The 26878-nt window shown below is 42.2% G+C and overlaps 1 protein-coding gene across 1 annotated transcript in view; it reads left to right on the forward strand.

The window, feature by feature from the left end:
- Nucleotides 1-19504, forward strand: part of LOC133346573 (signal-transducing adaptor protein 2-like) — a 33495-nt gene extending 13991 nt beyond the window's left edge. Inside the window, exons 6-17 of the mRNA XM_061558233.1 lie at nucleotides 1147-1284; nucleotides 2607-2676; nucleotides 4454-4538; nucleotides 4691-4789; nucleotides 9313-9396; nucleotides 10487-10564; nucleotides 11659-11736; nucleotides 12832-12909; nucleotides 14461-14541; nucleotides 15018-15098; nucleotides 15905-15979; nucleotides 18051-19504. Coding sequence (XP_061414217.1) covers nucleotides 1147-1284; nucleotides 2607-2676; nucleotides 4454-4538; nucleotides 4691-4789; nucleotides 9313-9396; nucleotides 10487-10564; nucleotides 11659-11736; nucleotides 12832-12909; nucleotides 14461-14541; nucleotides 15018-15098; nucleotides 15905-15979; nucleotides 18051-18115 — 1012 coding nt within the window. The 3' untranslated portion in view covers nucleotides 18116-19504. The remainder of the gene's footprint in view (nucleotides 1-1146; nucleotides 1285-2606; nucleotides 2677-4453; nucleotides 4539-4690; nucleotides 4790-9312; nucleotides 9397-10486; nucleotides 10565-11658; nucleotides 11737-12831; nucleotides 12910-14460; nucleotides 14542-15017; nucleotides 15099-15904; nucleotides 15980-18050) is intronic.
- The last annotated feature ends 7374 nt before the right edge of the window (nucleotides 19505-26878 follow it).

The raw sequence follows: 26878 nt of genomic DNA on the forward strand, positions 1-26878 counted from the left end.
CTCACAGCATCCAAGGGTCTTCAGATGGCTGGTCGTGGGTCTTGGGTCTTGAGTTACAACTGGGCCCTGATCGTCCAGGGAGCTCTCCTTTTATGCCTGGTCCAACGAGGGGTGGGGCCGTGTGCGCCACCAGACATCCCACAGAGCACACACAGCCCCCCCCCCCCCCCCCCCCCGTTGGCGGCGCCAAAAAGGCTTAAGCGCCTGGGAACCCAACGCCTGGCGCCCAGAGGCTTAAGCGTCTGGACCCCCTGGGAACCCAGCGCCTGGCGCCCAGAGGCTTAAGCGTCTGGACTCGCCTGGGATCCCAGAGCCCCCAGCAGCCCCTCCCTTCTTATGTCACTACACATGTGTACTGTATTTATAGGCTGTAAACCGCACACGCTGTTAAATAATTATCAGTCGAGCAATTTCAAATATTTGCTTAAGTATTTTGCTTTACTCTGATGCACAATATTTATTGCTTTACTATGGAGCGTCGTGGTGAAGAGATGTTATCTCCCTCGCCTGGTATGCAGAAGGTCATGGGTTCGATCCTGACCCTGACGCCTGCTGTATATTTTGAGCTTGCATGTTCTCCCTGTGGTCGCGTGGATGTTTTTTTCCGGGTCCTCTGGTTTTTCCCTCCACATTTAAAAACATGCGTTTTTAGTATTTGGCTGTAATACATTTCGACATGATAAGCCACTTCGTTGAGCTATAATCGGTGGACAGGTCGTTTTTGAAAAAGAGCTACTGTATATAGCTCAGTGAGCCTTACCCGGTAGATACAATAGTTTCGTATCTAATTGTGTTTTTTTCTGCCAAATTATAGCTATCAGGGCCATAACTAGATTGTAGGTGTAAATTTAACTCTGAATAAGAATCTGCTAGCGGAGGTTTTCGCGGTGGTGCTGGACAGCTAGCTCGCTGATCGGTGTTCGGGTTGTCACCGTGTGCTATTCGGCACTGATGTGCCACGGTTCAGCGACAGCTGCCGGCTAAACGTCGAACACCGCACGGTGTACAACCCGAAAACCCCATCAGAGCAGCGAGATAAACAAAATAATACCCCAAATGGTTTTGCATGAGAATTACGTACAAAACACGTCTCCAGGCTGCAACGTTTCAAGAGGCACAACACGGTGTGTTTCTTGGTTCCTGCAGATGCTTCTACAAAGTGGATCGCGTGGAGGCTGAGAAAATGCTGCAAGAGCATCCGGAGCTGGGCAACCTACTCCTCCGTCCAGCCAGCAACAACGTGGACTACTCCGTCTCAGTTTGCCACTTCCAGCCTCTGAACCGGTTAGATGACCTTCGACCGTCCTGGTTCAAACTTTCACAACCAATGTGTCGTCTCATCTCGGCTGATAATTAAAATCTTGATTTGAAGCTTTCGTGACTGTAGGAATCCATACTCTTTGGTTCTTTCGGTAAAGTCACGTAGGTAGAAAAAAAATCACGACGTTTCGATTGCAACACTAAGCAATCATCATCAGGTGGGAAAACCACGGAAAGAAAAAAATGCCCACTTCAGCAATTTTTTTCTTGCTGTGGTTTTCACACCTGATGATGATTGCTTGTGTTGTAATCGACACGTCGTGATAATTAATAATCAACGGATCAGTCTATATAGCGTCTCAGCAGTTGTGTACATGCTATAAAATGAAACGCACACGAATGCCCATACAAAACATCCCATATCTGTTGGCGATTGAAACACCTACATATAAGTAGTGTGTGCACAAAACACACAAGGGATTTTAACTCACTCCGTAGTGTGGAAATCAAGGCCGTAGCCATGGAGTCAACATTGGGGGGGACCAAACCTTCCAGGGGTCCCCCCCCCCCCGAAAAAAAAATCTAAATTTCAAAACTAATTTCCTGCATAAAATATTTAAAAAATCACTAACACATGAGATGGACTTTTTATTCATTTTTTATACTAATGTCTAATGGTGTATTGTATTATATTGCTCTGTTTTTTTCTTTTTTACCTTTACTTGTTTCATTGTATGTAATGGCAGAGATTAGGGATTAATAAAGTATAACCACAATCATATGAACAGAAATCTATGCATTGTTATATGAAGACAAGTCCAGATATTGTGGCCAAGGTTTAGAAAATTGTTGTTTTTATTTACATAGCATAACAATTTTTATTTTTAATATTGTTTAAAGCAATGTATTGGGGGGGGGGGACATTTTGAGCATATTTGAATATTGTGGGATGTGTCCCCCCCAATATATATTATAATTACGGCCTTGGTAGAAATTATAAATGCGATCTTGTGTATTTGCATGTACTAAATTAATAAATAGGGATGATTATTTATTGTCAAATGGACAAATAAAATGTATTTGATTCATAACCGACTCGTTCGATTCTGGAACTGTCTTCTTCATAGTTGAAATCATAATGTATTATTTTGGCAAAGTCCTACTTTCTTTCCTTAAGTGTGGACTTGTCTACATGTGTGTGTGTGTATATATTTTACGTGCTCGTGAACAGCACTTGCCCCAAGAGTTAAGGGTATGTATGGGGGGTTTATGTTTTTATACATATATTACGTTTCTGTCGCTTTATTGTAACACATTTTTTAACTTATTTTCTTCTTCGAATGTAGGCCTCATCGACCACAACACTACAAAGTAACATATAAACATGAACGATACATCATTGAGCTGACTAAAAAAGTGAGTACCCTGCACATTAATACAGTGGTTCGTGGTTTAATAATGATGTATCCACCTCGTAAAAATGATCCAGATTCATCTTACATTTTTTAATTATCTATTTTCAATCTCCAAATTACAGAATTAATCTCACCTCGTGGTCATGGGTTTCTAGCGAGTGAAAAACATTTACAACTTTTCAGAGGTGCCACTTGATGTCATCAATATATAAATATACTTTACGAGTCCATGGTAGCTCTAGTTCTGTAATATGGCACAGAATTCTTGACATCAAGGAAACTCAATAAAATAAAGATATTGGTGACTGCGATTAGAAGGACTCTGAGTAGCTCGCCTGCACAGGCTTAAACAAAAGCGATATAAGAAATGGGTTTCGAGTGAAAACAACCGTATTAGACCAAGGCAACGAAAAGAAGACCATGAGCGGTCAGGATGCGTTATGAGAACGGGCCCGGGCGATGCCGCACACAACACAAGTCGGTGTGAAGGGCGGAGGAGGCGGGGAGACAAAAAAAACCAGTTAGAATAGATGCAGCGGTAAAAAAAAAACAATCTAGAAGATAAATTGAGACTTAACGACGCAATAATGCCGCCTCTAGTAAGAGAACCACGGCTGAAATTCGTTCGGCCCCATCAGTCGCGAAACGACTGCTGGATGAAGGCTTCCAGAGGGCCGTTGTTGTTTGAGAATAATTCACCGTAAGAGTCGTCGATAGGGGGGGAGGGCCCAGGACGGGTTCAAATTTGGCTCACCTACGCTCGTGGTAGTCATGGTCAGGAATCAAACTCACATCATTGTGTTCATAGTGCAGTGGGCGAACCATTGCATCAACTGCTCTCCCCACGTGGTGTCACATTGGGTTAAATATGATTGACATTGAACTTGCGTGTATGTATGTTGAACTTCTTTCGCACCGTACGTAGCCTACCTAGCTAATCGCTTGGCTACGTGATTACAGCATAGAAATGGCATAATTATAGTCACAATAATGTTTAAAACTTTTCAAAAGTGTTAGTTTTTTTAACATTAGCGCATATTCCTGAACAGGAAATGTACATACAGGACAGTACTGTCGTATCCTACTTTAGCGAAAGCACCACCTCCGGTGGGGACTTGGCAGGGCACTCCTGAAAAAAAGGGGTCTTGAGACTTCGTGTGGGTTTCCCGGTTAACCAATTGCAAATGTAACAATAGTAACAACAATAAAGTATCCGTCATTCAATCGCCGCCGTCATCAGCCACGCATGTTTACACCCTCCCACTATTAGAAAGCCACTGGGAGCTTGTGCACTTTTTTAAATGGCACACGCACAATCGCACCCAATGCATGCAAGGGTCGACCTGGGTAAGGGGCCGTCCATAAATGACGTCACGCACCTAGGGGGTGGGGGGGGGGTCAGACATTTGTGACGATGTGTGACGAAGGGTGGGGGGGGTTTGAGAAATCTGACGTCCAAATGCGCAACTTTAAATACATATTTAATTAAATATACTTTTTTATTAATGTTTTCTCCTACAACATCAGAGTGCAGTGCCACATTGAATACGCACTACAATGACAATAGTTTTAAAGCGATTTGAAGCATGTTTTATTTTGGGGGGGGGGGGGCAGAGCTTTGTGACGTCATATTTGAGGGGGGGGGTCTGACTTTTTGTGACGGCGTGTGACGAGGGGGGGGGGGGTCAAAAATCGTCCAAAATCGCGTGATGTAATTTATGGACGGCCCCTAATGTCTTCCCCCTGCGACCCCTCCCCCCGTGTTGCACCACGCTTAGGTGGAGGTGATGTCACTGCATGGAGTCGTAGACTATTTCGTCAAAGCCACCAACGGAATGCTGACGCCATACGTCCAACAAACCAGTGACGCGCGCATCTCGACGCATCGCGCACCTACTCGCGTTTACTGACTCACGTGCACACTCGCGTGCGTTTATCACACAAAACACACGCGCGCGCACACAACCAAAGGTGGTTACATCGCGAACGATACCATGTATTTATAACCTTTGCAGAGGATGTGCTTTACGAAGACGCGCTGGAAACTGATTTATACATGGAGCTGTTTGTAGGCGCAGAGAGCGAACCGAATTCTACGGGACAGCAACTGTCAGGTACATCGGTGCCTGCAAAAGCTTTGCGCGTGGATTTGGCTTCAATAATGCTGAGAGTCGCTGCCCAGGAAAAGCCAAAATACAAAAACACCCTGAACAAACGCATAGCACATTGTGGTCAGACATGTTCAATTATGCAGATTTGTACGTAGATGTGGACATTCAAAGGGGTTCATATGTGTAATAAAGGTCGTTGAGGCGACTTCTGGAATCCGGTCTTTATTCGCTTTTCATTACAGCACTTCCTTCACGCTGCTGACAGGCAGCGTGAGAGGGATAGAGAGAGAGAGACGCGCGCAGCCACGTGGCAACTTGGACCCCCGCTCTCGCGTGGCCTCCTTCTCCGTTCGTTCCAGTTCTGACCACGTGTTGTTCGTCTCCACCCCTATTCAATACCCGGGTCACGTGGCACATTTCCACCAATCCTGGTTAGCCTCTATGGAATCTTCCAGACTCCACCGTAGGCTCCCGGGACCATGCCCCTGACTCGTCCCCCCATTGGCTGTGGCTAAAGCCAGCAGAACCAATCCTCTACAAACAGCTGTCACATTTCCATTACGTCAGGGCCACGCCCCTCGGCTTCCCCCCATTGGCTATGGACCAGGACCGGCAGAGCCAATCATCGTGACGAGTTGTAATCTGTCAACGACCCGGATATAACCTCACATTACATATGCATTGAAAAGCTCTGGTGGGGGAGGCAGACAGTTTACGACTATTGTTGTTAATTTCAACACTAAGTGTACTCTTGTATCGTTACTACTGTTGCTACTGTTCCCATGGACTTACACTCCTTGGTTCCTGCACCCATGTTGAGGACTTGATTCAGCATACTTTCACAGAGATGGTCACTGCATCGCGAGCTTTGAAATGCGCTTCTGCGGCCGTCTGGAACGCTTTTACTTCCGATATTAGGAAGCAATTGGAGTAATGCACTTTTACACGTAGATTGAAAACTGATTTCCTTATAACTGCGTTTTGTGTTTAGTTCATTGTCCTTCTCCCGCACCTCAAATTAGCACGGTTTGCTACGTACGCTGGGAGAGAAATTGAACATACATACATCTCGCCCATACTGTGTTCAAGAACCATATTGCTTTTTCTGTTTCTTTCATCGTACTGCTCAACGTTGGAATTCCATCCCTTTTACAACCTTGCTCGATTCTAGAAACGTCTTAACTCATCGATCACACCTGTATGAGTGCTGTTTGTTGCTGGCCTGTGCTGAGCAACCATGATTGAAATATAATTACAACTGCTACCGCCTATAACAGCAATTGTGACTTAGCACTTTTATATCCAGCTTGAAAACATAGTTTCGTGTATCGACCATTCCTCTAGTTGAATTGGCTTTTATAGATATGTGTGAGCGTTTTTTTAATGTACATCACTTTAGATATTTTGATATGAAAGGCGCTTTATAAAATGAAGACAATTATTATTTTGGTTTAGTGCACTCTTCTTGGATTTGACACAGATATTGTCAACATATTTATTTATTCCACAAAAGCCTTGCTGCTTGCGAGTTCCTCAGTCAGTTTTACAATTACTCTTTACTAGAGATGTAGTATCTAGGCCAGATTTCTATTTCAGATTTTCAAGGACCGATTTTGGATTAAAAAAAATAGTTTTGGATCATTCACGTCGAATAATTATTTAAATTGTCTGCGCGCGAACACACGTGACGTCGCCCAATGCCATGCCATATTGACTGGAAAACACGCAAGTAACTCGTTGTTTGTGATGGTATTTCCTGCGATGCCATATTTTTAGGCCGATCGAAATTAAATTAAAAATAATTCCACCCAAAATATAGTATCTAGGCCCGATTTTGTGGAGATTTTTTTTTTACAATCTGAAAATGAAACACATCCATACGCTATACATCCATACGCTGTGTAATTCAAGCCCTTTGCAGATGAGGCAAAAGTGTGCCTCAGAGACAGAGATAGATAATCACAGAGCAAGATATGGAAGTAATGAAATATTTTTTATACGTATATATTGCCCTCCGAGCACGTTGCATCACGCCTCATACATTATCAAAGGCACCCTCCGAGTGGCAGCTGCCCTTGTGAGCATTAGGTGACTCAGCCATCTGGCCTGCTATGTGTATCTTCCCAATTGAGTCATTTGCTGATCATTTTCGAATCTTCGATTTTAAAAAAACACTGCACGCTGACGTCGGCATTCAATGGCCTACTTTTGTGAATGAGGTGATCTTTAAGTCCGCTGTGAAGCAGACGACGCGCATTGGCAAGGTTATTACACCCGCAGCAGCTGTCTCCATACAGAGGTTTATAAAACCCAAGTGTGTTTGCACAGCATATTGGACATTTTCATTGGGAACTTAACACATGAAACTGCTATTATTATGTGGTACATGTATATAAACAAATACAAACGAATTATTTAAAATAATGGTGCAGCCCCTGCAATTGCTTGCTTACCATCACTACTGGCTGAACGGCTTCCTCCGGAAGGAGCTCTGAAGAGAACCCTTGAAGAGGTGATTTGGTTTCCTCTTTTACGATGTTCAGACATCTTGGAAGAGCACCTATTTAGCATTCGTATTATGCTCCTGAAGGCCATTTATTTTGTTAAGTATAAATATTTAAAAGCTCTCACTTGTTGGTGAGTACCAACGACCTTTGTGCAGTAATGAAATAAGCAAAAGGAGACTTTTCAATCAATAGCTTCATTATTCACATTGTAATGAAAACATTTTACTAAATTGAAGAAATAAATGGCTTTTATTTCTCGCATGACATAAATACAAAACACAATCATTTATTTATGATTATTAACATGGAAGGGTAATTACTTTTGAGTCAATGTTCAGACTTTAGCCAACCATCTATCATCCAATTCTAAATTGAAAACTCATTTCTTTAGAACTGATTGTCGTGTTTAGTTTGTTGTCATTCCCCCGCACCTCCAATTATCACGGTTGGCTATGTACAGTGCGAGAGAGGTTCAACATACTAACATACATCCACAGCCAGGCTCTGCTGATTGAAGGCCTCCCCAAAATGGCTGACACCTCTCACGATCCAATGTCACAATTCACGTGGTCCCTACACACGAACTGATTTCATCCCTCCATCTTGTCGGTGTCTCTCCTCTCGGTTGCATTTCATTCCTTGGCCATCACCCCCTTCTTAGTGACTTGTCCTGCCCATGCCCAATGTATTTTATTAAAAGCTTCAATGGCGTCATTAACATGCACACGTTCTCTCATCCATGAAATCATCTTTCTCTCTCTTAATTTTAATCCAAGCATTTATCTCGCCATGCTTGCTTCAGTTTTTTTAATACTATATATATATTATCAACGATCGTGTTTTTGAACCGTATTTCACAGAAGACAAGTACATAGTGATTAAACACATTCTTCTTTGGCCGATGTCCATGATTAAAAAGAAACCCCACTAAGTTATAATTTCAGACTCTCAATCCATTGCTGGATGAAGGACCACCCCTCACCCACGACATGCAAGTTATGAAGGTCCTTACTTCACCACGCCGAAGAGGGTCCGAGGCATATTTAGATATCACTCGGCACTGATTGTAGTAGCTGGGGTTATGAATGAAACTCAAGCTGGTAGATTTGTAGTGCAGTACACTCATGGCTGCACCAATGCTGCACCGGTGTCTGATAATCAACCGGTGTGTTTTACGTGTGCTACATTGTACAACTCGCATTACAAATGATACCAATTATGTTATAAATACAGAACACTGGCAATTTAAGAAAAGTGGTTTTGTGCAGCACCCTAAACGTCAAGCTTTCTTCCTCAGTGCCCTTCTGTTTCCAACATAACTGCTGAGCATAGGCAGCAGTGGGTGGCTATGATTAACTGGGATTGGCCCCGTCAAATATACTTACCAGCTTGCAATGAAATAATAAAAAAAACTCAATAAGGTCACAAAGCAGTCATTAAATAGCCGCGTGCAGATCCAGAGCTGCAGGTTTTCCGATTCCTGGCCCAGACCTTGAAGCAAGCTTGCGTCCCCCTTGAATTTTGGATGCTCACCTCACTTCTTCTTTTGAAGAATTCATAAAAAAAATGTTAAATCTTGACTTAAAGCTTTCGTGACTGCAGGAATTCATACTATTTGGATCTTTCGGTAAAGTCACGTAGATATCTACGTGACGTTACCGAAAGAGCCAAAGAGTTTAAAAATGTGATTTCATCCATGAAAAATCGTACAGTTCGGCCCTCACTTTAAAAATACGTATATATATTTTCGTCCCCGTCCTATGGTCCTGAGCGATGACCCCCCCCCCCCGCCCCCCGTCGGTGGCAGGACAACCTCCACAGCGCCACCGTGAAAGTGAATTCCATTGCAACTTTGTATCGAGTGAAGTGCATCGACACACATGGAAGTGGCGAATCATCTGCGATCAGGGGCACACTCCTGAAAGTGTCCTGGTGCTCGGTTAATATTTTCGTGAGCAATGAAAGTATACTAACAACATTCATGTGATACGGTGTTTTGTGTTTGTGTTTTTTTTACAGCTAATAAGCTGAAACCAGTTTTACCACCGAAAATTGTATCAACAGATAGAGCATCACCATCACCATCCTCATCCTCAGAAAATGGTACTAATTAGCGGTCTATGCTTGTATTTCCACTGACCCCAAAAAAATAATTTAGCATTGCACAATGGCCCTTGTAAAAGTATTTAAATGTGATAACGACTCTGGTGTAATCAATTCTTTTAGTATGGGTGTTTCCTGGAGTGGTTTTTTTTTCTTCAAAAGTTGAGGTCAACGATGCGCATGGAAATGACCTCGAAGCTTCTGATTGGTTGCCACTTTATGTCTTGCTACAGTGTTCTGTGTTCGTTTTCAAAAATTGTACTGTACTCCAATTTGGTTATGTTTTCCATAAGCGCAAGCACATATATATTTTGAATGTGTCACCAACGCCAGTCATACACGGATACCTGTGAGAGTTACACAAAGATGAATACAACCGCGTTGGCTATCGCTATTGCGCTACACGGCTCTCTGATGTGTTTTCTGGGTGTACCGCTTAATGTTGAGCATGATGTCCGACGTTCCTCAATAATCTCCAAGCACGTGCAGTAAAACGTCGGATATTATGTCGAACAAAGACAAAGATCCCCCCGTATAGCCTTAACAGACTGTTGGGGCAAGTGCTGTTAGCGAGCACCTATGAAGGCCGGCATTGTACACGAGGGTGTGGGTGGCCAACACCACGCCCGACCGCCTTTGTCTCCCCAGTGGTGATGTTTTTACACACCGCACCAGGCACTCATTTGAGGCTGAGTGGACCTAGGGGATACCCAGGACCGATTCAGATAATCATCACTGGTATTGGCCGTGAACGGGAATTGAATTCGGGCTACCGGGTTCGTAGCGCAGCGCGCTAACCGCTACACTACTACTCCCCATAACAACAGGCGGTAAGACCCGTCACATCAGAGAGGTAAATATGGACACATTTTGTACCATGAGGGCATTGTTAGCAAGACGTCTGTAGGTTTCTCAGAGTGGCGGGACAACGCTTAGTACAGCTTGCAGCACGGCACACAAGTGGCAAACATCTGTGAGCAAGACACATTCCTGAAAGCGTCTTGGCACTTTGTGAATCTTTTCCTGAGTAATGAAAGTATACTTTACAGCATTCACATAATAGAGTGTTGTGTGTGTTTGTACTTTGCAGCTAATAAGCCGAAACCAGCTTTGCCACCACAAAGAGTATCCACAATTATCGCACCACCATCACCATCCTCAGAAAATGGTACTGATTAGCAATCTATGATTGCATTTCCACTGACCCCAAAAAATAATTTCACAACGGGCCATGTAAAAGTATTCAAATGTGATAACAACTCTGGTGTAATAACATATTTTAGTATGGGTGTTACTACAGTGTTTTTTTCTTCTTATTCTTCTTCAAAAGTCGAGGTAAATGATGCCCATCGAAATAATCTCGAATGTTCTGATTTATTGGCACTTTTATACGTCTTGCTGTAATATTCTGTATTCGTTCTGAAATATTGGACTGTACTCGAATTTGGTTATGTTTTCCAAAAGCGCAAGCATCTTAAATATATTTTAATGTGTCACCAACGCCAGTCATTCACGGATACCTGTGAGAGTTACATAAAGATGAATACAACTGCTTCGGCTTTCGCTATTGCGCTGTACGGCTCTCTGATGTGTTTTCGGATTGTACCGCTTATTGTGGGACATAATGTCCGACGTTCCTCAATAATCTCCAAGCACGTGCATTGAAACGTCGGATGTTATGTCGAACAAAGACAAAGATCCCCCCGTATAGCCTTAACAGACTGTTGGGGCAAGTGCTGTTAGCGAGCACCTATGAAGGCTGGCATTGTACACGAGGGTGTGGGTGGCCAACACCACGCCCGACCGCCTTTGTCTCCCCAGTGGTGATGTTTTTACACACCGCACCAGGTACTCATTTGAGGCTGAGTGGACCTAGGGGATACCCAGGACCGATTCAGATAATCATCACTGGTATTGGCCGTGAATGGGAATTGAATTCAGGCTAGTGGGTTCGTAGCGCAGCGCGCTAACCGCTATACTACTACTCCCCATAACAACAGGCGGTAAGACCCGTCACATCGGAGAGGTAAATATGGACACATTTTGTACCATGAGGGCATTGTTAGCAAGACGTCTGTAGGTTTCTCAGAGTGGCGGGACAACGCTTAGTACAGCTTGCAGCACGGCACACAAGTGGCAAACATCTGTGAGCAAGACACATTCCTGAAAGCGTCTTGGCACTTTGTGAATCTTTTCCTGAGTAATGAAAGTATACTTACAGCATTCACATAATAGAGTGTTGTGTGTGTTTGTACTTTGCAGCTAATAAGCTGAAACCAGCTTTGCCACCACAAAGAGTATCCACAATTATCGCACCACCATCACCATCCTCAGAAAATGGTACTGATTAGCAATCTATGATTGCATTTCCACTGACCCCAAAAATAATTTCACAACGGGCCATGTAAAAGTATTCAAATGTGATAACAACTCTGGTGTAATAACATATTTTAGTATGGGTGTTACTACAGTGTTTTTTTCTTATTCTTTTTCTTCTTCAAAAGTCGAGATAAATGATGCCCATCGAAATAATCTCGAATGTTCTGATTTATTGGCACTTTTATACGTCTTGCTGTAGTATTCTATATTCGTTCTGAAATATTGGACTGTACTCGAATTTGATTATGTTTTCCAAAAGCGCAAGCATCTTAAATATATTTTAATGTGTCACCAACGCCAGTCATACACGAATACCTGTGAGAGTTACATGAAGATTAATACAACTGCTTCGGCTTTCGCTATTGCGCTGTACGGCTCTCTGATGTGTTTTCGATTGTACCACTTATTGTGGGACATAATGTCCGACGTTCCTCAATAATCTCCAAGCACGTGCATTGAAACGTCGGATGTTATGTCGATCAAAGACAAAGATCCCCCCGTATAGCCTTAACAGACTGTTGGGGCAAGTGCTGTTAGCGAGCACCTATGAAGGCTGGCATTGTACACGAGGGTGTGGGTGGCCAACACCACGCCCGACCGCCTTTGTCTCCCCAGTGGTGATGTTTTTACATACCGCACCAGGTACTCATTTGAGGCTGAGTGGACCTAGGGGATACCCAGGACCGATTCAGATAATCATCACTGGTATTGGCCGTGAATGGGAATTGAATTCAGGCTACTGGGTTCGTAGCGCAGCGCGCTAACCGCTATACTACTACTCCCCATAACAACAGGCGGTAAGACCCGTCACATCGGAGAGGTAAATATGGACACATTTTGTACCATGAGGGCATTGTTAGCAAGACGTCTGTAGGTTTCTCAGAGTGGCGGGACAACGCTTAGTACAGCTTGCAGCACGGCACACAAGTGGCAAACATCTGTGAGCAAGACACATTCCTGAAAGCGTCTTGGCACTTTGTGAATCTTTTCCTGAGTAATGAAAGTATACTTACAGCATTCACATAATAGAGTGTTGTGTGTGTTTGTACTTTGCAGCTAATAAGCTGAAACCAGCTTTGCCACCACAAAGAGTATCCACAATTATCGCACCACCATCACCATCCTCAGAAAATGGTACTGATTAGCAATCTATGATTGCATTTCCACTGACCCCAAAATAATAATTGAGTATTGCACAACGGACCTTGTAAAAGAACTCAAATGTGATAACAACTCTGGTGTAATAACATATTTTAGTATGGGTGTTACTACAGTGTTTTTTTCTTCTTATTCTTCTTCAAAAGTCGAGATAAATGATGCCCATCGAAATAATCTCGAATGTTCTGATTTATTGGCACTTTTATACGTTTTGCTGTAGTATTCTGTATTCGTTCTGAAATATTGGACTGTACTCGAATTTGGTTATGTTTTCCAAAAGCGCAAGCATCTTAAATATATTTTAATATGTCACCAGCGCCAGTCATACACGGATACCTGTGAGAGTTACGTAAAGATGAATACAACTACGTCGGCTTTCATTATTGCGCTGTACGGCTCTCTGATGTGTTTTCGGATTGTTACCGCTTATTGTGGGACACAATGTCCGACGTTCCTCAATAATCTCCCAGCACGTGGAGCGAAATGTCGCACGTTTTGCCGAACAACGACCCGTACACACATCGGAGATCTAAATACGGATACAGTTTGTACCTAATACGCATCGCTAGCAAGAAGTTTGTAGGCTTCTCCGAGTGGCAGGACAACGCTTACAGCGCAATGATCAAATTAAATTCTACTGAAACGTATTACAGCGTGCAGCGCGACGCACAAGTGGCTAAACATGTGTGAGTAAAGGCACAACTCATGAAAGTGTCTTGGCACTCGATGCATCTGTTCCTGGGTAATGGACGTATTGTAACAGCATTTACATATTTTTCTTCTTGGTTCTTTCGGTAAAGTCACGTAGAAGGGAAGTAATAAAATAATAAAAATAAAACATAATAAAACAATTCTCACGACGTTTCGGCCACAACGCAAGCAGCCGTCCTCAGGTGAAGAATGAGACAATGCCAAGCTAGGAGCTTATATATAAGCTCCTAGCTTGGCATTGTCTATATAAGCTGCGTTGGAGGTGGAAGAAAGAGCGCCTTAACAAAAGAATGTGCATATGAAGAGGAATTTAGCATATACATGGAAAATGCGTAGGAGGTGGGCGGGGGGGTTTTCAAAGTCATATTATGCCCATGCATTATGCAGGATCAACAGCATTTACATAACACAGTGTTACGTGTCTAACTAACCCAAACGACAATGGATATCCATACTTCTTGCAAGAAGAGCACACAAATGATGTCATCACATCTACCCCTCTATTTAAGGAAGGAAACATGAGAATTTCTCCACAAATCTGGCTGTCGCCTGATGAAGCTGGTTGTAATTATTGGCGAAACGTCGTACTCAGATTGTAAATGTTGTGGCTTTGCTCTCCAACACACCGGTGTGCTGCACTAGTGACGAATTGGCCACGTTCTGTTTTCGTGACAAACCTTACTAATTGGCTGTGTCGAGTGGTGGTGGGTTTGACGACACATTTATAATTTACGCGATCTAAACAAAAAAAAGCATCTATTGCGGATGATATTGGTCGCGAAAGCCTACGTGTTAAAGTGTCTTATTATCTTACAGTTAATCACAGGAAAGCACTTATGCCTTCAAAAAGATTCTCCACAAAGACAGCACCAACACCATCACCGTCCTCAGAAAATGGTACTCATTAGCTGCCTATGATTGAATTTCCACTCACAATAAACCTAGTAAAAATACTCAAGTGTCAGAACGACTCTGGTCCAATCCTTTTAGCATGAGTGTTACTGATTATTTTCTCACAAAAAGTCGACGCAAATCATGCTCATGTAAATGACCTCGACGCTACTTATCGTTAGCCCTTCACGTCTCGCTGAAGTGTCGTGTATATTTGTCATTAAATATTATTCTCGAGTCTAATTGGGTTATGCTTACCATAAGCGCGAGTGTATTTTATTTTAGTGAACACCAATGCCAGTCATTCAGGTCTCCCTGGGAGAGTTCTGCAAATCTGTATATACAACTGCCTTGGCTTTCGTGATTAAGCTGCATAGTTCTCCAATGTGTATTCTGAGTGTACCTCTTAATGTTGGGCATAATGTCCGTATATCTACAGCATTAACGTAACAGAGTGTTGTGTGTGTGTTTTTATTTTACAGCTGATCAATGGGCACCTGGGTTGCCACCACAAGATGTACCCACAATGACAGCATTATCACCATCACCAACCCCAGAAAATGGTACTGATCAGATGCCGATGATTGCATTTCCACTCACCCCCCCCCAAAATGATAATTGAGCATTGCAAAAACGACTTGGTAAAAGTACTCAAATGCGATTATAACTGTGGTGTAATCCTCTTAGCATGGGTGTTACTGCAGAATGTTTTTGAAAAGTTGAATTAAAACTTAATCATTGAATTTGACCTTGAAGCTACTGGTTGTGGGAACGTTACGTCTTGCTTTAGTCTTATGCATTTAAAAAAATAAAATATTGTACTCTACTCCAATTTGATTATGTTTTCCATAAGCATGAGTGTATTTGTTTCATTTTGACACGAGTGCCAGTCATACAAGTATACCTGGGAGAGTTACGCAAAGACATATACAGTTGTGTCGGCTTTCGTGATTGTGCTCTATAACTCTCTGATGTGTTTAAGGGTCGTTAATGTTGGACGTGATGTCCAACGTTCCTCAATAATCTTCCAGCATGTGCAGCGAAATAGCGGCCATCGTGCCAAACAACACGCGGTATGACCCTTACGCACATTGGAGAGCTAAATGCAGATACCATTTGTACCTATAATGCATTGCTAGCAAGACATTTGTAGCTTTCTCCAAGTAACGAGGACAACTCTCATAGCGTAATGAGCAAATTGAATTCTACTGGAACCTGGTAGAGTGTGCAGCACGACACATAAGTGGCTAAACATCTGTGAACAAGACACTCCTGAAAGCGTCTTGGAACTCGGTGAATATTTTCTGGAGTGATGGAAATATACTCAGAGCATTAGCATAGTGTTGTGTGTGTTTTTTTTATTTTACAGATGATAACTGGATTCCAGTGTTGCCGCCAAAAGGTGTAATCACATTTAAAGAAGTATCACCATCCCCAGAAAATGGTACTGATCAACTGCCTATGATTGCATTTCCACTGACCCTAAAACATTACAATTGAGCATTGCAAATCCGACTTGGTAAAAGTACTCAAATGTGATGACAACTCTGGTGTAATCCTCTTAGCATGCGTGTTACTGCAGAATATTTTTTGAAAAGTTGAGGTAAATGATGCTCATGGAATTGACCTCAAAGCTGCTTATGGTTGGCACTTAACGTCTTACTGTAGTGGTGTGTGTTTGTTCTAAAATATAGGTACTATACTCTGATGCAGCGCCGGCTTAAGCTAGTGCAGGGCCTGTAGCATATGTTATAAAGGGGCCCTACATAAAAAATAAAATTAACACATAAATGTTTAACTTGCATAGTAGAGTAATTGTATTTTTACACTTTCCATACAGCCAGATAATACGACAAATCGCTAACCTTAAACACCCAGACGTTCATAAAAGTTGAAGGAAGTATAGTACTATAGTAATAGAGCAAGTGCAGAATCACTGAACTGGAATTGATAGCTTAAAAGCATTTAGCGCGGGGTTCCTTGAAAGTGCGCGGCCCGTAGCATTTGCTACTTTTGCTACGAGGATAATCCGGCACTGCTCTGATGTGATTGTTTTTTCTCACAAACAGGAACGTATTTTTTAAATATCTGAAACAGCAACTCGCATGTCATTTGGACACGACTGTACGTCCGTGTATGCCAGCAAGCCAGGAAAACGTTTAATCATATATAGAGTCCGGTCTCTCTCCACCTTTCTCTTCCCTTCTCTGTACTGCATATTTCCATTCATCTACATTTCTCACCTTGTCATGTTTTTTCTATCTATTTCGATATTCCTATCTATGGGACTTTTTGCCAGTATCAAAATTATGAAAAATTATGAAAAAATAAGTATAGGTTTTACCATTTCTGGCAATAAAACAGGTTTTAAGATGATCAAACACCAAATAGGTACCTTTTGTGAGGCATAAAGACCGCATTAACCACACGTACTTGTGGAAAAACATGCAAACAAAAATGATCATGGTAATAAATGCTTTTACTTTAAAATTGATTGGCTTATACCAGAGGCAGCCTTTTTATGGCCTCGTCTCGCCAGTGTGAGACCAGAGAATGCCACAAGATGACCAGTACAAAGACAATGCAAGTATCAAGAGGATTTATAACTCGGGTTGAGCAGTTATATCTACGGGACCTTCTTTGCCAGCAGCAAAAGGATGAAAAAATAATGAGGTTTTTACCGTTTCTGGCAATAAAACAGGTAAAACACAACCCAGACACACAACGGAGAACTAAAGTTGAATACAGTTCGTACCTAGAATGCACTTCCAACAGGAAACGTGTGTTCGCTTGACTGTATTGCAGGACACATCTTACAGCTAAACCACTCGTAGAAAGCGTATTCCACCAATAGGGAATGGCTTATCTGAGACACAACAAATATGCCTCTTCAGTGGAGGAGAATGGGTCTGGGGCAATTACCGTGCAGTGTTCTACACTTTACTTTCCAACAATTTGGACCTCCCCCTCACTGTACATCAAGGTCTAGCTCTTCGATGTGTTTTCGAGGTGTGCCACCTGATGGTTGTCGTCATGGTGGCGAGGTGTTATCTTATTCATATTCTTAGGTTTTTTCCGGGTGTTATCTCCCTCGCCTGGTTTGCAGGAGGTCGTGGGTTCGGTCCCAACACTGATGCCTGTATATTTGGAGATTGCGGTGTCGCACTCCCCGTGGTCGCGTAGGTTTTCTCCGGGTCCTCCGTCTTTTTCCTTCCACATTTAGAAACATGCGTTTATAGTATTTGGCTGCTATGCATTTCCACGTGATTAGCCACTTTCATTTGTGGCTGTGTCACTTCGGAAAAATAAATATATAGCTCAGTGGGCCTTACCTGGTCAATCAAATTATTTATTTTTTGTTCACGTGCTTGGGGAGCTTCTTTGGGAACTGAATTAGCACGTGGAACGAAACGTCGAACATGGTTTTGTAACCACATGAGGTACAACCTGAAAGCACAAACACGAACACAGGAGTGACACTTCAATATCTGTCATGATTTATTGTGTGTCTACAGGAATGGATGAGCTCAAGAGAGCCATTGGACTAAGGCGCCTGCAGATTGAAGGAATATATGAATAGTTGGGGTCATCGATGAAGGCAGATACTTGTAGAGACAACTTGTGGACTTGTACTTTGTCAACAGAATAGTGTTGACCTTTGCTTGACATACAGTGCTAACTGCAATCTGAACAACCTAGCCGTGTGTTTTTTTAACAGACATACACGACACTTATTATTGTTTATGGAGAAGCTCCATCGATTTCTCCGTGATTGTAAATCATACGCCTAGCATATGCATGTCCGAGGTATTGTGTATAGAGTGATTATATGGTATTATCAATATTTAACAGTCATACGTTGCACACTCTTTGATATTGGTCGCGAAAGCTACGTGTTGAACTTTTTGTACATGTTCATCATATGCATAACTTTGACCTAAAAGTCATTAAATGCATCTACACACGAGAAAAGGTGAAAATGTGACTGCCATAAGCCACATCAAATCAATAAATACGAAGAACACAAAGTCTAAAGCAAACATTGAGAGGGTCAGATAACAAACGAATAACACATTCATTAGTAAACACTATATTTTTTCCTTTCAAGGTAGTGTTATTGACAGATGTTTTGAGCTTTTTCTTACTTGTGCTTTTGCACCACTGCCAATGCAGAATCACCAAATTGTTGAAATGAGAGGCCCCGGGTTTACTCATAACCATAAATGGGAAGGTAACTTTCCCCGCAATTCAGCTGAAGCTCATCTGTGGAATCGCGGTGTGAGAGCAGCGACATCTGCTGCGACGCACACACAGTCATTTGTAAAAATTCGATTTGTAGCGAGAACCAAATCCACCCAACGGAGGAATAAGGCAATACGTACTGCTGAGCAATCGTCTAATTCTATATACAAACGCAATATGCATTACCATGGAGTGCCATGAATGAAAGCATATGTATTAGCCGAACTCGATTCTGTGTCACCACATATAAATCAATAAAACATATCTTGCTTAAACTAAGGCTTCTTGACCCCGTTAGTCCAAGAGGGTGATGAATAGCAACAAACGTTCTATATGAATGTTGAAGGTTGTTAAGGCATTCGATGGTTATTTAGGCATTGGGTTTAAGCTGTTGAAATTACTTTGGTGCCACTGTGCAATGGTTCTTGATAGGCAGCCTCTAAAGCTGTGGAGCCGACGGAGTGATGGGGCACGTGGTCAATTCATGCTCATTAAGACCATTGAATGGGGGCAAAGCAAAGATGCTCGGATGGCTTATGAGTAAAAATGCAGTTTCCAATTGTCCTTACAAACAGATATTGTGTGACGGATTACATGTTGCTTTATTGACAACACATGAATACAATATTCATGGCATAAGTGTCCACAATTATTGACACTGAATGTTATTTTGAATGTCAAGGCCGCGACAACGTTTTACAGAATTATATAAAATGTACTACTAGTATATTCTGTATGTGTATTGATTGTTGCATCACTACTGTGTACACACGCACACGTGTGACGTCACTATGCGGGGGAGCGTCACTACCCGTGGGTCTACATACACATGACATCATCCCAACTGGAGGCGGGAATGACGTCAGGGCCGGTTCTGGACTCGGGAGGCCACGAGGGTGGTGCGAGGTCGTGGCACTCTCTGTGATTCCGGCTGGACACGTGACCAGATCCCAGTGGGGGGCACCTCGGGGGGCACGTGGACAGCAGGGGGGGGGGGGGCTTCGAGAGGGTTCTCGTGGCCGGGGTGGGGCCTGGGCACGCCGAGGCCCATATAAGCAGCCTTCTCACGAGGTTCGAGGCTGCCCGTGCCAAGAGTGAAGATGCATCGTGAAAGCGCCAAGAAGAGTCAAGGCCTCCAGTCAGCGGACCTGCCAGTAGCCCACCTGGCTGGGTCACGCGAGAGTAGCTGAGAGTTAGAGAAGTGTGTGTTAGCTAGAGTAGGTCGGTGGTCACCGCCCTATGTGTAATGTACAGTGTTATAATACTGTTCTAATAAATGAGTGTTGCCTCCCAAGAAGTGTGCGCCTAAATTGAACCCACTACATATGTAACCGTTGCGTGAAGTGCATGCCATGTTTGTTGAACAGGAGAGACCAACATAGGATTTTCAATTAACAAATCATTCCTAATTTTAATTTTGGAGCTTTCGTGACTGCAGGAATGATTCTTTGGTTTTTTTCGGTAAAGTCACGTATAAAGATAAAATAATAAATTAAATTAAATAATAGCATACGACGTTTCGATTGCAACACAAGCAATCATCATCAGGTATAATGAAATAGCGACATAGAATCTAACCAGAAAACTATAGACAGACATATAAGCAGACAGATATCACCAAGATACATAGAGAGAGAAACCCAGGTACAGAGAGGGGTGATCGTCTCTGTGGGGTGGCCTTAAATAGACAGAAGGGAGCGGAGGCAGAGAGAGGGAGGGGGTAGGGAAAAAATGTACATGTCAATGAGTACGAAGGGAGGGGAGTAAGGTAAGCAGGCTTAGAGGGAGACAGAACACACTAAATTAAATAACCTAGCAAAGTATCGAAATGTTATGTAAAACGACACAGAGAGTCGGTCAACACACAATTAACGCATAGCCTGGTCGATTACGTATTTCAAAGATTGCTAAGTTAGAAATTTAAGTGTGAAAATTCCAAAGAAAGACAAAACATAAAAACAAGAGGAATGGAGACACACAGACAGAGCAGAACCTAAGAACGATAAAAAACGAGTGTAGACAGAAAAAAATACACAAAATATACAGGCAGAGAGAGAGAACAAAAAATCCAGAGAGAGAGAAAAAAGGTAAACTTGTTCTCTCTCTCTGCCTGTATATTTAGTGTAATTTTCTCTGTCTACACTCGTTTTTTATCGTTATTAGGTTCTGCTCTGTCTGTGTGTCTCCATTCCTCTTGTTTTTATGTTTTGTCTTTCTTTGGAATTTTCACACTTAAATTTCTAACTTAGCAATCTTTGAAATACGTAATCGACCAGGCTATGCGTTAATTGTGTGTTGACCGACTCTCTGTGTCGTTTTACATAACATTTCGATACTTTGCTAGGTTATTTAATTTAGTGTGTTCTGTCTCCCTCTAAGCCTGCTTACCTTACTCCCCTCCCTTCGTACTCATTGACATGTACATTTTTTCCCTACCCCCTCCCTCTCTCTGCCTCCGCTCCCTTCTGTCTATTTAAGGCCACCCCACAGAGACGATCACCCCTCTCTGTACCTGGGTTGCTCTCTCTATGTATCTTGGTGATATCTGTCTGCTTATATGTCTGTCTATAGTTTTCTGGTTAGATTCTATGTCGCTATTTCATTATACCTGATGATGATTGCTTGTGTTGCAATCGAAACGTCGTATGCTATTATTTAATTTAATTTATTATTTTATCTTTATACGTGACTTTACCGAAAAAACCAAAGAATCATTCCTAATTTGTGACGTCAATCTTTAAAATTTCACAATATATCGCTTCTCAAGTTGAACAATCAACTCCAGTCATAATTGTGCAGTAATTGAATTAGCCTTGCACACAGCCCTCACCAAGTCTCACACATGCATGCAAGGACGATTCATTAACTGCAGGAATCAAGCCACTGCCCCTAATGAAATCGTTATAACATTACATTCAGTTGTTCAATCTGCAAGAATATTTGAAGGTGTTTAAAAAAAAGAGGATATTTTACCGCAATTTGTCTTAAATAAATAACGATTATGTCTAGTCATATAGATTTGTAATTACACTATGGGAACCTCATTTGCCAGTAAAAATATGATAATTGGTTTCTTTTTTTGCCAGATTGAAGGGTAAAAAACCAATTATATTTTTACTGGCAAATGAGGTTCCCATAGTGTGGATGCTTGCCCCGAGCTCTCATACTCTGATGGTGCATTGTCTTTGAGTTGTGCGCCTTTTGGCATCATCTGGTCCAACCCATGTGAGACTAGGCTCTAAGGAAAGCTGTCTCGGGTGTGGACCAATCAACTTCAAGGACAGTGCACATTATCAGAGTTATGTTCTTTTGTTTGTATTATGACTGCAGGTATTGCGGTATATGCAAACATGACTCCTTGTAAAAAGGTGTCAGTTTTGTTGCCAGATAGAAGGGTAAAAAAACAATTATCAGATTTGTAATTGTTTCTTATGGAGGTCAAGTTCTAATTATAGCAGGCTAATGCAGTACTGGTCCGGAGTTTGACTTTGGAATTACTCTTTTCAGTATTTTTTGTATATTTTAATATTACTTTAAAACATGTATTAATCAACTGTCGTAAAAAGAACAATGTAATTTAACAAGATAAATTTCGGTTAAAGAGATGACAGCCAATGATCAGGACTTACACATCCGAAGGCAACGTCGACCATGGATATGGAGCAATGAGATCGTCTCAAGCGTAGCAGCTCGACGGATCGTGAGATTGTTTGACCACCAGGACATTGTGACAGGTTGGGGATATTCACACCAGCAGTGGAAAGATCATGTTTGATGCAGGAGAATATTTCATACACTTTCCCACTCTTTCAAATATAAAACACCATATTTATGTTTTTTTGCTGTTTATATTTTCTTAAAGAAAAAACACTTGTTTAAAATTGACCGTTAATATTTTTTTGTAATAAAACGGCAAATAGTTTGTTTCGTGCAGTGGCATACTTATGCAGTAGTTTATAATTCAAGTAGTATTTTAAGATGCAATGTTTAAGATGAAAATACTTCATGGGAATCCAGAGAAAATATTACACGCTTCAATAAAATAGCCTAATAATTCCTAAATATGTGTTCTACAATCCAAACACTCTTCGAAATTTTTACAAGCCATAAAAAAAATAATTGTTAACAAAACATGTTCCATCAACTTACCCAATAAACGTATCAAACTTTGAAAGGGATTTTTTAAAATATTTTTTATGAAGCAACAATGTTTGCGTGGCGTTTTAGCACGCTATCTGTGTGTCCCGCGTTGTGACCGAGAACATATGAGGCATGCGCCGTCCAGTACCCAGAGGTGTGATAACAGCAGCTGAAATGCAAAGATGACATGAAATGTGATAAAGGAGTACATTGCCATGGTCACAGAGTAATAGATAAGTTTACAATGACCCCCGTAATTGGATGGGCTGTTCTGTTCGGAATTGGAGCCACCAAGCAGCAGCCCTCATGTGGTGGACCGATATTGATTCGATAAAAGAAGAGTTCTTAGGTTTAGGGAGTTGGGGGTCTCAGCCTGGTCACCAATTAATGCTCACACACACAAAAAAAATCATTTTGCATTATATTTGGTTCTGCACTTAATTCGGATAAATTCCGGCTTCGAGAATTTAACGTCAGGTTGACAGTCATGCGACGGACATTGATATCGTTGGCAGGGCGGATGGGAAAGCGCTTCCCCCTACTGTATAATCAGAGGTCACTTGAAAGGATCTCAGGGGTGGCTCTGTGATAGCAACGTCTGAGGGCCACTCTTGAACGTGAAGGGTCGTAGTCTTCTACGGGATATCCGAATCGATACTGCATCTCCTGACATGATAACATCAATAGCACAATCAGGATACCATTGAGCGAAAAGATAACATAAAAAATTAAATAAAAAATTTCGATTGAAATTGATTGGGAGGCCTCACAGGTGTTGATTGGGAGGGCTTAGAGAATTACGTTTCAGGCCCCCATTTCTCTTAACCATGTCGACCTTTGAAGAGAGCCCATGCAGGCTCAAGTTTTTACCTGCTAAACAAAACTCTGACTCTTGACTTTTCTATTTGGCTCCCAAAACTAACACCAAAAGTCATTCCTCCCTCTATGCTCACTGGTCAAGACGCTTACAGGTCAAGAAATACGCTGCGTGGAACCATGTGCGTGGGAGCCAAACGTCAGACGTCGTGCTGAACAACGAGCGGTACAACACGATCGCGCGTCGGAGCTTCTGCAGCGCAGCCGTCACAACTTACGCAGTAGATGGATTCTAGATTTGAAGCTTTCGTGACAGCAAGGATTCATATTCTTAGGTTCTTTTTCGGTAAAGTCACGTAGGTAAAAAATTAAACTTAAAATTAATAAAAGTAAAATAAAAAATCACGACGTTTCGGAGGCAACACAAGCTTCCGTCTTCAGGTGGAACCGTCACAGCCCGACAGCTGTATCAAGTAAAAAAAAAGTAGTAGATGGACACAAACCGTGCACTGCGGCCTCTGCATGCCTTAGCCTGCACTGAGGCGCACACAGGGGGAAAAAAGTTATAGGGAACTCAATCTCAATGGGACATCTCAACGGATGTTTCTGCTGCAAAATGTACCAATGTATCACACGTTTAGAGTTGATGGTGGTAGTAGCTGCGTTGTTTTTGTTTAAAAAGGAATACATTTCTCCAGTATAATGCAATATGCAACAGTGACCAGGAAGGGCATATGGTCTCATTTACTCCACATCTGGTGCCACTATCTTCCACCTGGCAGCCACCTACATTGAGCATTGCATAAGCAGGATGAGACGAGGCCTCAACATAAAAATTACAGGTTGCAAGAGCTCTCCGATGGGTTTTCGAGTTGTACCGTGTGTTGTTCAACAATGCACGGTATATTGGAGGGTACAATTTATACGAAATCTGCTGGAATCACACGTATAAAATGCTCATAAATTCATGACACAAGTAAGAACAGCAATTGGCCATGCATTATTAAAATTGTGGGAAAAGCCAAAGATGAAAACCATGTGCAGTCATTTATATTATCCATGATGTTCTTCTTGAATGCATACCATAGCGGGGTTGTTTGAAGGGCATTCTTGTGATGTGCTACTCTCCAAAATATATATGTATTCTTTTGTGAAATAGCCATATAAATATTGAACCTTCAAACTTCTGAGAAAACACATGCACGTGAAAAGTAAATAAGGTACATCTGCGGTTTGGCAAGCGACATGTATTGAACGATCCATCCTGTGATGTGCATTATTAATAAGTAGGAATTTTATGTTACATTTGATGACAGTTTATATTAGAGAACATAACGCTATATCACAAACAAATGTTTGATCATTACTGAAGGTAATTTAATTGTATTAAAATTGTTTCAATGACTAAAATAATACTATATCATAATTTACGAAAATGTGCATAAAGAAACAGAATGTCATCCAATTCTCAGATTCGTTTTCAGGTTGTACCGCCTGTTGTTTAACACGATGTCCGACGTTTGCCTCCACATGCAGGAAGCTTCTTCATGAACCGAATAAGCTGTCAGGAGATTGGACATCATGCTAAACGACACACGGTATAACCCGAAAACACTTCAGAGAGCTATGCAGCAGCACAACCATGGAAACCTACAAAGTAGTATTATAATTCTATACGTATGTAGTGACATCGCAGATGTCACTGTGTGGTGTCGGCCCTAGAGGGGCACGGCGTGTGATGTACTCACATCGCGGACATCACGTATGTAGTGACATCGTGGATGTCACTGGGTCATGCCCCTTCTAGCGAGGCACGGCGTGCGATGCATTATCAGCGTGGACACCCCATAGGTGGGTGTAGTACCAGCCCTAGAGGGGGTTTGGTGAGCGCTGGGATAGTGCAGGGGCACCACGCGTGGCGTGCAGTGCTGACTCCTACAGGAGGGAGTGTGAGAGTGTCAGCCATGGGATGAGGTTACCCTGGGCCGTGGCACTCTGGTTGACCCTGGATAGGCACGTGATCAGTAAGATCTACACAGGGGCCCCAGGTGGGGGCTAGGGGGTCAGATCCTACGGGAAGGGTTGAGAAACGACAAGAGGTTTCTCGAAGGTGGTCGTGGCCAAGGGCGGGGCCAGCCACGACCCCGCAGCATATACACCGGGGTCCGCACAGGGACCGGGGTTCAGCGTTGCTATTGTCATCTGAAGATCTACGTTCTACGTCCAAGAGGAAGTCACCAACACGTGGACGAGGACCGTTGTAGCTACTCCCAGTAACTAGCGTAGTTAGCCTGGTGGTCCACCACCAGAGGTTATCTGATAAAGGGGCAGTGACCCCTTTGTGTTATGTATTGGTGTTAATAATCATGTGTTGCCTCCAAGAAGTACGTCTGCGACTCAGTTGAATCCACTACACGTATAAACACTCACTAAGTGGCTGAAAAAATCTTAACATGTAGAGAACTGCAGAGCAATTGTTGGTGCCAGCTCACCCTCTGGCAGCTTTTCAGCTCGTGTTTGTGGTTTCTCAGAGATTGTGAGATGCAATTGGCAATGAACGACGTTATATAAAATGAATCATTAGAGTTTTTTTATTTTAGTATTGGCATTAAAGCAATTGAAAAGAACGTTTTTTACAATTTTATAAAAATATACAGATATTTACCCGATGATTGTAAGACACAAGTACATGAACTCTGACTTACAACATTGAACATACGTTGCGTTATTACCATCGTCAACTTCATAAAAAAATAAAAAAAATAATATCATACAAGTCCTGCTAAATGTATTTTTGCAGTTAATAACCTGAAAATAAAAATTAAAAAATAGAGCATATAGCTACAGCAATATAACAGCTAATTGTCGATAATAATGTAGTTTAGAATTAAATAAATCAAGTTTAAAGCCTTTGGAAATACGGGTTGAAGTAGAGTGCATGCCCGCTAGAATAAAATCAAATGACCACAGCAATTCATTATCGGCTCCTTCAGACGTGTTTGTTCATCTAAGGGTGTGCTTTGAGGCACAGATCAACCCCGTGCAGGAAAATTCGATATTTCCATAGCAGGGAGTTTTGAGTAAAATATGTTTGAAATTGTTCCCTTTTTGTGAATCAGTTCGCAATGTGCACGCTTCCCCTCTC

The sequence above is a fragment of the Lethenteron reissneri genome, chromosome 24 (assembly GCF_015708825.2).
Source record: "Lethenteron reissneri isolate LAM-NWPU_2019-01 chromosome 24, ASM1570882v1, whole genome shotgun sequence".
Taxonomy (NCBI): Eukaryota; Metazoa; Chordata; class Hyperoartia; order Petromyzontiformes; family Petromyzontidae; genus Lethenteron; species Lethenteron reissneri.